The sequence below is a fragment of the Mandrillus leucophaeus genome, unplaced genomic scaffold (genome assembly GCF_000951045.1).
Source record: "Mandrillus leucophaeus isolate KB7577 unplaced genomic scaffold, Mleu.le_1.0 Scaffold22, whole genome shotgun sequence".
Lineage (NCBI taxonomy): Eukaryota > Metazoa > Chordata > Mammalia > Primates > Cercopithecidae > Mandrillus > Mandrillus leucophaeus.
This window is the reverse complement of record NW_012102254.1, coordinates 882,739-896,019: the sequence shown is the minus strand read 5'-3', so window position 1 is coordinate 896,019 and position 13,281 is coordinate 882,739. Positions and strand designations below refer to the sequence as shown.

At 46.7% G+C, this 13,281-nt stretch overlaps 1 protein-coding gene across 4 annotated transcripts in view; it reads right to left on the bottom strand.

Annotated features, from left to right (window-relative positions):
• Positions 1-13,281, bottom strand: part of USP4 (ubiquitin specific peptidase 4 (proto-oncogene)) — a 75,429-nt gene that overhangs the window by 20,001 nt on the left and 42,147 nt on the right. For all 4 annotated transcript variants that reach the window (XM_011980918.1, XM_011980920.1, XM_011980921.1 and 1 more), the window contains 6 exons: positions 11,594-11,767; positions 9,100-9,258; positions 7,208-7,432; positions 5,303-5,386; positions 4,616-4,710; positions 837-1,028 (listed from right to left, as the gene is read on the bottom strand). In XM_011980918.1, coding sequence (XP_011836308.1) covers positions 837-1,028; positions 4,616-4,710; positions 5,303-5,386; positions 7,208-7,432; positions 9,100-9,258; positions 11,594-11,767 — 929 coding nt within the window. The remainder of the gene's footprint in view (positions 1-836; positions 1,029-4,615; positions 4,711-5,302; positions 5,387-7,207; positions 7,433-9,099; positions 9,259-11,593; positions 11,768-13,281) is intronic.

Sequence of the window (13,281 nt, the reverse complement as noted above, 5' to 3'; positions counted from 1 at the left end):
CCTCCCGAGTAGCTGGGACTACAGGCGCCCGCCACCTCGCCCGGCTAGTTTTTTGTATTTTTTTAGTAGAGACGGGGTTTCACTGTGTTAGCCAGGATGGCCTCGATCTCCTGACCTCGTGATCTGCCCGTCTCGGCCTCCCAAAGTGCTGGGATTACAGGCTTGAGCCACCGCGCCCAGCCAGCACCATCATTTTTTAAGGTATTTCCCAATAATCCTAATTTCTGGCTTCAGAATGATAGTGGAACACTTCAGAAATAAAATACAAATGCCATCAAAGCACTAGCCTCCCTAACATGATTCTAAGAGGACTGGACTCCTAGGATCATGGTGCCTAAGATGTGCCAGGTGGCTCATCCCAACAGCACCTGCCTTGGCCCATCCAGGGGCTGGCACAAGTGCATTTTTTTTTTTTTGGAAATTGAATCTCGCTCTGTCACCCAGGCTGGAGTGCAGTGGCGCGATCTCGGGTCACTGCAGCCTCCAGCTCCCGGGAGAATCAAGGATTAAGCGATTCTCCTGCCTCAGCATCTCAAGCAGCTGGGATTACAAGCACCCACCAGCATGCCTGGCTAATTTTGTATTTTTAGTAGAGACGGGATTTCACCATCTTAGCCAGGCTGGTCTCGAACTCCTGACCTCAGGTGATCTGCCCGCCTTGGCCTCCCGAAGTGCTGGGAGTACAGGCATAAGCCACCACGCCTGGCCTACAAATGCATTTCTTACAGAGGTGAGCATGTAGGATCAACACAGCCACTTGGTAGCAGCTGCCACTCTACTATTACTGGGTATATCTTGATCTCAGATAACAACCAAATCACATTCCTGCCACCAACCTGATACGATCACAAACAGCCTGGTACAAAGACTCAAGGGTTAACTTGTGCTTGGGGACAGAAAGCAGCAGTGGCTGCCCATATAGCGCTGACCCAGAAGAAGTACTTGATGGCCTGGACTTCCTCTCCCTGAAGTAGACTGGAAGCGTGACACATTCTGAGCCGTCCACGGAAGTGCTGCAGACCTGGTACCTGTGTTAATCACACAAGAGGGCACCTTTAGCAGTCGGTCCTTGTGAACAACAGAGATCTCAGCTGAAGCTATGTGGTGGCCAGGGCTACCATTACTGGGACAGAGAATATTTGAGTAGAAAAGGTGGCTATAACTATTGCCAAGATGTTTCTAGAGGTTGAGTCAGGAATCCAAAGAAGGACCACTGTCAGCACAATGTGAACCTATACAACCTGGGGCTGAGGGCTAACCGTGATACTCCTTCTTCCAACCACAGCCTCAAACTCTGTGGTCCTTCAACTGGGACCCAATACAGATAACAGCCATCATTCAGATCATCACTCTGAACACAAAGGCACACAGCTGGGTCCAGCCACCAAGTTCATCTTTTGTGATCAAAGAGCTCAACTTTAAAAAATGCACTGAGTTGGCCGGGCATGGTGGCTCATGCCTGTAATCCCAGCACTCTGGGAGGCTGAGGCGGGCAGATCATAAGGTCAGGAGATTCAGACCATCCTGGCCAACACGATGAAACCCCATCTCTACTAAAAATAGAAAAAATTAGCCAGGCATGGTGGCAGGCACCTGTAGTCCCAGGTACTCGGGAGGCTGAGGCAGGAGAATGGCATGAACCCGGGAGGTGGAGCTTGCAGTGAGTCGAGATCTCTTCACTGCACTCCAGACTGGGCACAAGAGTGAGACTCCATCTCAAAAAAAAAAAAAATGCATTGAGTGCCCTGCCCTTTAATAAGACAAATATTGTACAAAGATGTACACCTAGGATATTAGCCAAAGGCTCTTTTTTTCCAAATGAGCAAGCAAATTTATAAAACTAATTGTCATCTTTGTTCAAAAACACTGAAGTAAAAGAATCGTATCTAATTCTGAAAAATATCAGAGATAATCAAATAAACTTCTAGATACAAATCAATGATTTTGAAAAATGTGTCTTACTTAGTGAATACATGAAATTTAGGAGATTTATAGATGTTTTATCCTGGAACAGATGTTACCAAAATTGCTGGCAACTGACTGTAGTCTTTCCCTCTTCCTATAGGGGGAGACACAAACTTACTGATTCAAATTTTGAAACATGCATGTATGTGCACGCACGTGCACACACACACACACAGACACACACCCCTCCCCAAATGCCAAATGCCTAATGCCTAGCAAACAGTCCTGAATGAAGTTTATGCAGGAGGAATTTCTAAGAATATACAAAAATGTCCAAGGTGTGCTCTCGAGTAAATATTGTGGTCCAGCATAGTGGTAAAGAACTAGGCCTTGGAGTGCAGCCACCCCGGGTTTCAGGTCCACATTGCCATTTTCTGCCTGCTATGACCCAGTAATAAGCATCTAACTTCTTAGTCTATTTATTCGGTGGACAATGGGATTACCCACTTTAAAGGGTGTGGTAAGAATTAAATAATTTAGTAGCACAGTGTACAAAACATTAAAAAATAGCAGATGCAGGCTGGGTGCGGTGGCACACGCCTGTAATCCCAGCACTTTGGGAGGCCGAGGCGGGCGGATTATGAGGTCAGGAGATCAAGACCATACTAACTAACACAGTGAAATACTAAAAGTACAAAAAATTGGCCGGGCGTGGTGGCACGTGCCTATAGTTCCAGTTACTCAGGAGGCTGAGGCAGGAGAATGGCATGAACCCAGGAGACGGAGCTTGCAGTGAGCCACAATCACGCCATTGCACTCCAGCCTGGGTGACAGAGCGAGACTCTGTCTCAAAAAAATAAATAAATAAATAATAAAAAATACCAGATGCTGGCCAGGCGTGGTGGCTCATGCCTGTAATCCCAGCACTTTGGGAGACCGAGGGGGGAGGATCACGAGGTCAGGAGATTGAGACCATCCTGGCTAACACAGTGAAACCCTGGCTCTACTAAAAATACCAAAAATTAGCCAGGTGCGGTGGTGGGCGCCTGTAGTCCCAGCTACTCAGGAGGCCGAGGCAGGAGAATGGTGTGAACCCAGGAGGCGGACTTGCAGTGAGCCGAGATCGCACCACTGCACTCCTCCTGCCTGGGCAACAGAGCAAGACTCCATCTATTAAAAAAAAAAAAAAAAAAAACAACCCAGATGCTACTATTGCTTTCATAAAACAATTGTCAATTCATCTATAAAAGATATAAAAGAATTTGTTTTTCCAAAGGTTGGCCCTTAGGCCCTCTGAAAATTCCTTTATTGGTGGTCTGCTAAGCTCCCCACAGGGTAATCCTCCAGTTCCTTTCAGCTCAGGTGTGTGAAAACACTAGTTTCTGGAATTTACGGAGACCATGTTAAGGGCTTGGGGTTATAAATGTCTGTGAAAGCAGACTTTCCCATGTTCTAGCCCTTGGCACAGTGTGAGCTCTTGGCTGTGTCTGTGCAAGTGAGAACAGAAATAGATCTTTGGTGCGGCTAGGAATTATTCCTTTTAGAGTGATCTAGAAGTCATAGGCCCAAAAATGTAAAGGGAAGGAACTATCTCCTTTGCATACTGAATTCTTCAGCCAAAAACAAAAAGCAAAACAAAATCCTAAAACCCTTTCTCAGCAGAGGCAAGTTCCTGAGTGAGAGGTAAAGCGGGAGGGACAGTACAGCTGTGCTCCATACTTCCTGGGCAAGTGGCTGCCTGGGAGCATCAGGCAAGTTCATGTATGGGAGCAGTAGGCAAGTTATTACCCCACTGTGCCTGGAAGAGGGATACACACACAATTACACAGAGCAGCCATGAAGCAGCACGTGGGAAGGCCGAGGAGACCTCTGTATTGTCCTCACAGAGATGAAAACACTCAGTCTCAGAGCTTACAGAATGAGCTGAAAACAGCGTTGTTTTTTTTTTTTTTTCTGAGACGGAGTCTCGCTCTGTTGCCCAGCCCGGAGTGCAGTGGCACGATCTCCGCTCACTGCAAGTTCTGCCTCCCGGTTTCATGTCATTCTCCTGCCTCAGCCTCCCGAGTAGCTGGGACTACAGGCACCCGCCACCACGCCCAGCTAATTTTTGTATTTTTAGTAGAGACGGGGTTTCACCATGTTAGCCAGGATGGTCTCAATCTCCTGACCTCATGATCTGCCTGCCATGGCCTCCCAAAGTGCTGGGATTACAGGCGTGAGCCCCGCGCCCGGCCAAAAACAGCTGTTTAAATCAACCCTCTCTGTCATTTCTGCATTGGGGATGGTAGTATCATGGTACTCGCTGAGAAGCCACAGCCTGTGGCAGAGAAAGGACAAGATCCTTCCGTACCACACCCCTACTACCATCTTCCCATCACACAGCTGTGATTCCTCTTAAAGAAAGGAATCTCTGATGGTAGGACCATCTGTAGGAGTGGTGATTTGGTCTTCTTCACAGGCAAAACTGTTGAAAAAAGGCTGTAGCTGTGCTGAGGAGAGTTATCAGAATGTCTAGCTCTGCAGAGCATGAGGGGTTGAGCACTGAGGGCTGCCCACGATGCCCTCAACACCCATCTCTTGCACCTAGGGGTCAGGGCCAATCCACATGAGCAATGACTGCCCACATTTTTGTTCTGGAGATATGAATGCAGCAAAGTCTCCAGAACCGGTCCTTTGACCTGACCTGCAACAGAAACTGCTGAGTACTCACACGAAAATGTCATCTCGAGGCATGATGTGGTTTAAACCTTCATCCATTTGGAAAATTTTGTGGAATCGGTGATTATATACATCTGCGACCACCATCTAAGAATGAACAGTAATAGAAAGACCATAGAATGGCTAAGAGTGCCCCTACTAACTGCTTAAAACCCAGAAACAAATGAAAAAAAAAAAAAATACCCATACTCAAGTGTTGTCTCTAGAGAAACCACTACACAAACAGCCCCAGAGAGCTCAGGCCCAACGCTTGAGGAGGAGCAGCATGGCTGCGATCAGAACTGAACATGCTGGTAGCATCTGCCCTCGAGTGGCAGGAAGGGTGAGGAGTGTGGTGCTAACTAGAAACCAGCAGTTGTCCAGAGTCTCTGGAGTATTCCGTAATATGCAGTCTCTATCCCACTCTCAGTGCACAGAACTGACAGCAGAGTCCTACTCCTGGTCCTTTGACCATAGCTAGTGTGAACCCAATGAAGGAAAGACGGTGTTTCCTGGAGCTGGAAGGGACAGTCTCAGCCACAGTGTGCATAGTGAGTGAGGCATCCAGACATACACAAATAATTACATTTGTGCTGGCAATAACAGCAACCCCGAAAAAGTGGCTTCAAGGATGAAAGTAAACTCCAAATGCTATGAAGTATCCCAAATAGACCGAGTGCCACTGATCACCCTGCCTTACATTTTCTGCAGCAATGCCACACAGCCTGGAGAGAGCCTCGCACAGGTCGGACACAGCCCCCATCAGCGGCACAGTTACACGGTACTGCAAGAGAGAAATGGTCAAGGTCACAAGGGTGCCCCACAAAAGGTGGGAAATGAATTAGGAGAAGCAGGCATTACCAGGAGCAGAAGAGCCCTTCCAGAAACAGTGTAGGGTGAAGTCAGGGTATAGATGAGTCAGCAGTAGAGCAAACAAGCAAGACCTCTACGTCAGCATCCTCCTCAATACACAGCATGGGGGCCGGGCCATCTCTTTCTCTTCCAAACATTGCTTCATTTTATTCTTAATTATTTAGAGTACTTTCTAAAGAACTGCTAAAATTATACAAATTCAAATTGCCATCTGGTCCTACCTTTTTTTTTTTAATTTAATTTTTATTTTTTGTAGAGACAGGGTCTCAAACTCCTGGCCTCAAGCAATCCTCCCACCTCAGCATCCCAAAGTGCTGGGATTATATGTGTTGGCCACCAAGCCCGGCCTTAACTTTTTTTTTTTTTTGAGACAGTCTCACTCTGTCGCCCAGGCTGGAGTGCCGTGGTGTGATCTTGGCTCACTGCAACCTCCACCTCCCAGGTTGAAGTGATTCTCCTGCCTCAGCCTCCTGAGTAGCTGGGATTACAGGTGCGCACCACCACACTTGGCTAATTTTTGTATTTTTAGTAGAGACAGGGTTTCACCATGTTGGTCAGAGTGGTCTCGAACTCCTGACCTCGTGATCCGCCCACCCTGGCCTCCTGAAGTGTTGGAATTACAGGCGTGAGCCACCACGCCCAGCCTGCCTCAACTTTCTTTTTTTTTTTTTTCTTTTTGAGACAGAGTCTAGCTCTGTTGCCCAGGCTGGAGTGCAGTGGCGCAATCTCAGCTCACTGCAAGCTCCGCCTCCCAGGTTCACACCATTTTCCTGTCTCAGCCTCCCGAGCAGCTGGGACTACAGGTGCCCGCAACCATGCTCAGCTAATTTTTTGTATTTTTAGTAGAGACGGGGTTTCACCATGTTAGCCAGGATGGTCTCGATCTCCTGACCTTGTGATCCGCCTGCCTTGGCCTCCCAAAGTGCTAGGATTACAGGCGTGAGCCACCGCGCCTGGCCCTCAACTTTCTTTAGAGATAAAGAAACCAAAGATAGAAGCTACTAAGCAATACAATTACTCAGTGAGCCATCAGCAGGGTTAGACACTAAGACCTGCTGCTCACACCTCTCATCTGGTCTAATCTTCTGTACAGGCTGTCCTAGATGATTTGAGGGTATATCTGAGTACAAAAAGTACCCTGCTTCTGGTTCTCCAACATTCAGATTCAAGAACCACTTAGTAGATCAGGTTACTTTAGTCGCGTGAATGAAGTGGCCAAAAAAGTGACAGAGGCCAGGTGCGATGGCTCACACCTGTAATCTCAACACTTTGGGAGGCCAAGATGGGCGGATTACTTGAGGTCAGGAGTTCTGGCCAACATGGTAACATCCTGTCTCTACTATGTCTCTACTAAAAATACAAAAATTAGCTGAGCATACAGGTACACGCCTGTAACCCCGGCTACTGAGTGGCTGAGGTAGGAGAATCGCTTGAACCTGGGAGGAAGAGGTTACAGTGAGCTGAAATCGTGCCACTGCACTCTAAAATGGGCGACAGAGCAACTCTGTCTCAAAAAAAAAAAGTGACAGAGAAGCAAAGAAGCCCCAAAGACCTTCACAATAGGCCTTAAACGATATGGGATTACATGAAGGTCTGATGGAGGCCAAGGGCCCATACCCAGGCAAGTACCAAGGGGACTCAGAGGCATCCAATGCAGCAGATAGGAGCAGTCCCACTGGGATCTGGAGACTACTTGCAGTGAGGGGTGGCATGAGGGTGTGGATTCTGTTACCTGGGTAGGTCTGCAGTGAGGGTCAGCAGGAACCAGGAAAACCTCCATAACTCGATCTTTCTTCAAGGGCAGTGGGAGCGTTAGATAGCAAAATGGGTCAAAGGTCACCGAAACCTTAGCACATTCTGGACAAACCAAAGTAGATTTGAAGAGGCCATGGAAAGTATCCACAATCACAGAATCATTCCTCAACCTGTGATTCTCCCAGGCTTCCTTTGCCACCACCTGCATGAAGGGATAAATAGGACATTCTCAACACCACTCAGTCCCTTGCCCCTGCATCCAGAATGACTCACAGCAAACCTGGAGATGAATCAGGCGGCAATCTGTACAGCCAAGAGCTTGATCCAGGACAAGCAAGGCCAGGACTACTCTTAGTGTATCATACTCATACCACATGCCAGCTCTACACCCAATCCCCACCCCAACACACCTATATATATTTCATATATATGTTTATATATATATTTCAAATATATATTATATTGATTGATTGAGACATGGTCTTTCTCTGTCGCTCAGGCTGGCACGATCATGGTTCACTACAGCCTCGAACTCCTGGACTCAAAGCGATCTTCCTGCCTCAGACTCCCAAGTAGCTAGGACTATAGGCACGCCCCACCATGCCTGGCTAATGTTTTTTTAGTTTTGGTAGGGATGGGGGTTTTACTATGTTGACCAGATGGTTCTAGAGCTCCTGGCCTCAAGTGATGCTCCCACCTCAGCCTCCAAAGTGCTGGAACCTCAGGGGTAAGCCACTGTGCCTCGTTGTAATCCCCACACTTAATAAGGTTGGCACCATAGGACCTATTGGAAACTAGGGGTTTGTGTGTCCTGATAGGAAACAGAAGCCCGGAGGACACTATGGGTACAGATACATGGCCAGGACAAGGAAAGTCCCCCTACATGTTTCCAGTGATCTAAAGTAGTTTTTGGCCAGGCACAGTGGCTCATGCTTGAAATCCCAGCACTTTGGGAGGCCGAGGCAGATGGATCACCTTAGGTCAGGAGTTCAAGATTAGCCTGGCCAACATGGTGAAATCCCCTCTCTACTAAAAATACAAAAATTTGCTGGGTGTGGTGGTACATGGCTGTAGTCCCAGCTACTCAAGAGGCTGAGACAGGAGAATCGCTTGAACCCGGGAGGTGGAGGATGTAGTGAGCGAGATCGCATCATTGCACTCCAGCCTGGGTGACAGAGTGAGACTCCATCTCAAAAAAATAAACAAATAAATTTTAATAATTTTATCTATACTACAGTTCAGCTAACATAGTTTTTCTAAGAAGATCTAAATTTTACTTTAAAGCATTCATACTGATTATCCCAATGTGATAGGGCAGCTGAAATACTAAAACCCTCTTGCACTGATCAGAAAATCAAGGTAAAAAGTATAAATGTCCTAATGATATTAATAACAAATTAAGTAATCATGGATAGCTTTTATTGTGAGCGATAACAATCTTAGGGGTCCTCACTATAGGCACTTTACAGTTTTCAGAGTGTTCTTAGTCCCTAGTTCACCAGTGAAATATCAAACAAGCTCACTCGAATTTGAAAAAGCCCAAGAGGAAGCATTAGGAGTAACTAGGGGACAGTGGCTCACGCCTGTTGTAATCCCAGCACTTTGGGAGGCTAAGGTAAGAGGACTGCTTAAGCTCAGGAGCTGGAGACCAGCCTAGACAACATAGCAAGATTTTGTCTCTATTACAAAAAAAAAAAAAAAATAGCAGTAACTACAGTTAGCCCTTTTCTGACCAGAGACCATATACCTATAACTAGCTACAGTGAGAAGCAACCAGGGCCCTGGCAGCAACACTCAAAAGACCAGAAGAATATCCCTGCACTCTCAATATGAGGCAGCTTCTTCGTTCAGACATCATTAATGGCATACCGCGTCTGGCCGCCCATTGGCATCCTTCAGCTCCAAGTAGGGCTTCTTCTTTACTCGGTTCAGATCTTCATGCAATCCATCTAGAAGAAAGGCTAACAGCTCCTGAGAATCTTGTTGCTGGTAGCCAGAAAATTGAGGAGCAAAACGTCCCACTTGAGTCTACAACAAAAGCAACTGCATCAGAAGGCATAATATGTAAAGAACTAGTTAAATCAAATAAGAACTATCATCAAAAATAGCTTTGAGGAGTTAGCTGGGTAGTGAGAGAGAACACTTGGTTGAGTAGTCCAATTAACTCCTGAAGAGCCTACAGGAGGCCAGTGGTTCCCACCAGAGAGAAGGCCTAGATCAGAGAGCCAGGAGGATGAATCTGGAACCTGGGCCACTACCTTAAGTCCTAGGGAGGAAGGGTGGGGTATCCTGAGTAACCACACCCAAGTACTGACATGAATCCCTCTCCAACATGTCCTTCTTTGGTTCAGAGTCTTAAACTCCATAAGGACATTACAAACGATACTTTCATCAGCTGGAGGAATCCTCCTGTACATAACAGCCCTCAGGTCCCTAAATACTGTCTGTCCAGTATTATTCTCCACCAGTTATTCTGAGAGTATGGTCCCTAGCCAGCAGCATTAGTATCACCTGGGAGCTTAGTAGAAATGCACATTCTCAGGCCCCCACAGCAAACCTATTCAATCAGAAACTCTGCGGATGGGTCTAGCAGTCTATGTTGTATTAAGCACTCCCAGAGACTGTGATGTAGCCAATGGAGAACCAGCCAGGCACGGTGGCTCACGCCTGTAATCCCAGAATTTTGGGAGGCTGAGGCAGGCAGATCACCTGAGGTTGGGAGTTCAAGACCAGCCTGGCTAACATGGTGAAACCTGGTCTCTACTAAAAATACAAAAATTAGCTGGGCATGGTGGTGCACACCTGTAATCCCAGCTACGCGGGAGGCTGAGGCAGGAGAATTGCTTGAACCCAGGAGGCGGAGGCTGCAGTGAGCCAAAATCGTGCCAGTGCACTCCAGCCTGTGCGACAGAGCAAAACTCTGTCTCAAAAAAAAAAAAAAAAAAATGGAGCACCACTGTTCTACACCTGTTCTCTAATACCATAGCCACTAGCCACATATGGCAACCTAAATTTACATTAATTACAATTAAAAACCATTAAAAATTCAGTTCCTTGGTCAAATGAACCACATCTCAAGTGCTCAGAGGTGCTTGAGCTGGTGGCTGCCATAACACAGTACAAATATATAACACATCCATCACTGAGGAAGCTCCACACTTCCCTAATATCCCTAAACACTACCTTCCAGTTGTTTATTTACGTTAGCTTCAGCACAGTGTGTTGCCACCCAATTCTTTTTTATTTTTTTATTCTGGGACAGGGTCTGTGTCGCCAAGGCTGGAGTACAGTGGCACAATCACAGCTCACTGCAGCCTTGACCTGTCAGGCTTAAGTAATTCCTCCCACCTCAGCCTCCCTGGTAGCTGGGACTATAGGTACATCACCATGTCCAGCTAATTTTGTTGTTGTTTTAGAGACAGAGTCTCGCTCTGTTGCTCAGGCTGGAGTGCAGTGGTGCGATCTCAGCTCACTGCAACCTCCACCTCCCAGGTTCAAGCAATTCTCCTGCCTCAGCCTCCTGAGTAGCTGGAATTACAGGTGGGCACCATCATACCTGGCTAATTTTTGTATTTTCAGTAGAGACGAGGTTTCATTATGTTGGTCAGGCTGATCTCAAACTCCTCATCTCGTGATCTGCCCGCCTCAGCCTCCCAAAGTGCTGGATTACAGGAATGAGCCACCATGCCCGGACTTTTTTTGTTGTTGTTGTTTTTTCTTTGAGACAGAGTCTCGTTCTGTCACCCAGGCTGGAGTGCAGAGGCACGATCTCGGCTCACTGCAAGCTCTGCCTCCCGGGTTCATGCTATTCTCCTGCCCCAGCCTCCCGAGCAGCTGGGACTACAGGCGCCTGCCATCACACCTGGCTAATTTTTTTGTTTTTGTTTTTGTATTTTTAGCAGAGACAGGGTTTCACCATATTAGCCAGGATGGTCTCAATCTCTTGACCTAGTGATCCACCTGCCTCGGCCTCCCAAAGTGCTGGGATTATAGGCGTGAGCCACAGCGCCTGGCCCAGATCCCATCTTAATCCCAAAATGCAACAAAAGGAATGCCTCATAACAACACTAAACCACTCTCCCCAAAGTGGGAAAAAGGAAGTACAGGAGTGTATCCTTTACCCGAAAATCTGAAATCCAAATGCTCAAAGATCCATAACCTTTCTAACACTGACACGATATTCAAAGGAAATGCTCATTGAAACATTTTAGATTTTGGAATGGGGATGCTGAACTAGTAAGCGTAATGTAAATACTGTAAAAAAAAAAAAAACCCTAAAAAACCTGAAGTCCCAAAACATTTCTGGTCCCAAGCATCTATATACAGAGATACTCAACCTGTATATATATATATGTCTACCTACTTTGAACATGCGAGGTGCCACATGGGCATCCCTTCCAGACCACATCTGCTTAATGAGCTCTGCATAGGCTTCTGCAATTTCCCCTTTCATCCCCAGAGGGTTGTCTCTGTTGATTTCGGCTTCATACTCATCTTTGAGAAAGTAGTCAGTCAGTGGTGCAGTGTTGCTCAAGCACTGAAACAGAACATGATGAGGGCTTTACATACCTTCTAGACAGTACCAGAGATACAAGATAAATCAAGTTCTAAAGGGTCACTGAGGGACAACCCCAACAAAATGAGGCACTCAGGAGATTCTCTGAAGGCTCATGACGGATGGTAAAGCACAGCCTCAAGGAGGTCAAGCTGGTGGACCCCTCGCAGATAATCTCTGAGGGACGTGGTCTTAGAGGATTGCAGATGCATTGGCTAAGATTTTGTCTCTGAAAAAAACTACCTTAGGAAAAAAGCTGAATAAACAAATAATTCTTGTTTAATGAAAAAGTTTTTTGTTTTTTTTTTGGCTTTTTTTTTGAGACAGAGTTTCGCTCTTGACGTCCGGGCTGGAGTGCAATGGCGTGATCTTGGCTTACTGCATCCTCCACCTCCTGAGTTCAAGTGATTCTCCTGCCTCAGCCTCCTGAGTAGCTGGTATCACAGGCGCTGGCCACCACACCCAGCTAATTTTTGTATTTTCAGTAGAGATGGGGTTTCACCATGTTGGTCAGACTGGTCTCAAACTCCTGACCTCAGGTGATCCGCTCGCCTCAGCCTCCCAAAGTGCTGGGGTTACAGGCGTGAGCCACTGCGCCCAGCCTTTTTCATTAGTTTCTGTTCTTACTGCTATTATTTCTCTCCTTCTACTTCCTTTGGGTTCTTTCCCCTAGCATCATGAGATGGCAGCTTAAATCGTGAAATTTTAACCCTTTTTGCCCTAATATTTACATTTAGAACTTTAAAACTCCTCATCATTACCCTCACTCAATAGCTAAGGAAAACTGAGGGTACAAAGACTTGGAAAAACTTGTCCATGAAAAGCCAAATCACACCTCTTCTTTAGTACTAGGCTATTTCCACGTCACCACAGAGGAAAATAACTTTTTTTTTGTTTGTTTGAGACAGAGTTTCGTTCTTGTTGCCCAGGCCGGAGTGCAGTGGCACGATCTCGGCTCACCGCAACCTCCACCTCCCGGGTTCAATCGATTTTCCTGCCTCAGCTTCCTGAGTAGCTGGGATTACAGGCATGAGTCACCACGCCCAGTTAATTTTGTACTTTTAGTAGAGACGGGGTTTATCCATGTTGGTCAGGTTGGTCTGGAACTCCTGACCTCAGGTGATCTGCCTGCCTCGGCCTCCCAAAGTGCTGGGAGCCACCGTGCCCAGCCAGAAAATAATTTCAAAACCAAAGGGTTATCTAATCTTTTAACAAATGTTTTATGTTTTTACTTACACTACAAAAAACTTCAAAGTTAGACTGTAAGTCAGGTGTGGTAGTTCATGCCTGTAATCCCAGCACTCTGGGAGGCTAAGGAGGGTGGATCACTTGAGGCCAGGAGTTCCAGACCTTCCTGGTCAACATGGTGAAACCCCATTCTACTGAAAATACAAAAAATTAGCTGGGCATAGTGGCACATGCCTGTAATCCCAGCTATCCGGGAGGCGGAGGTTGCTACAAGCCAAGACTGCATCACTGCACTCCAGCCTGGGCAA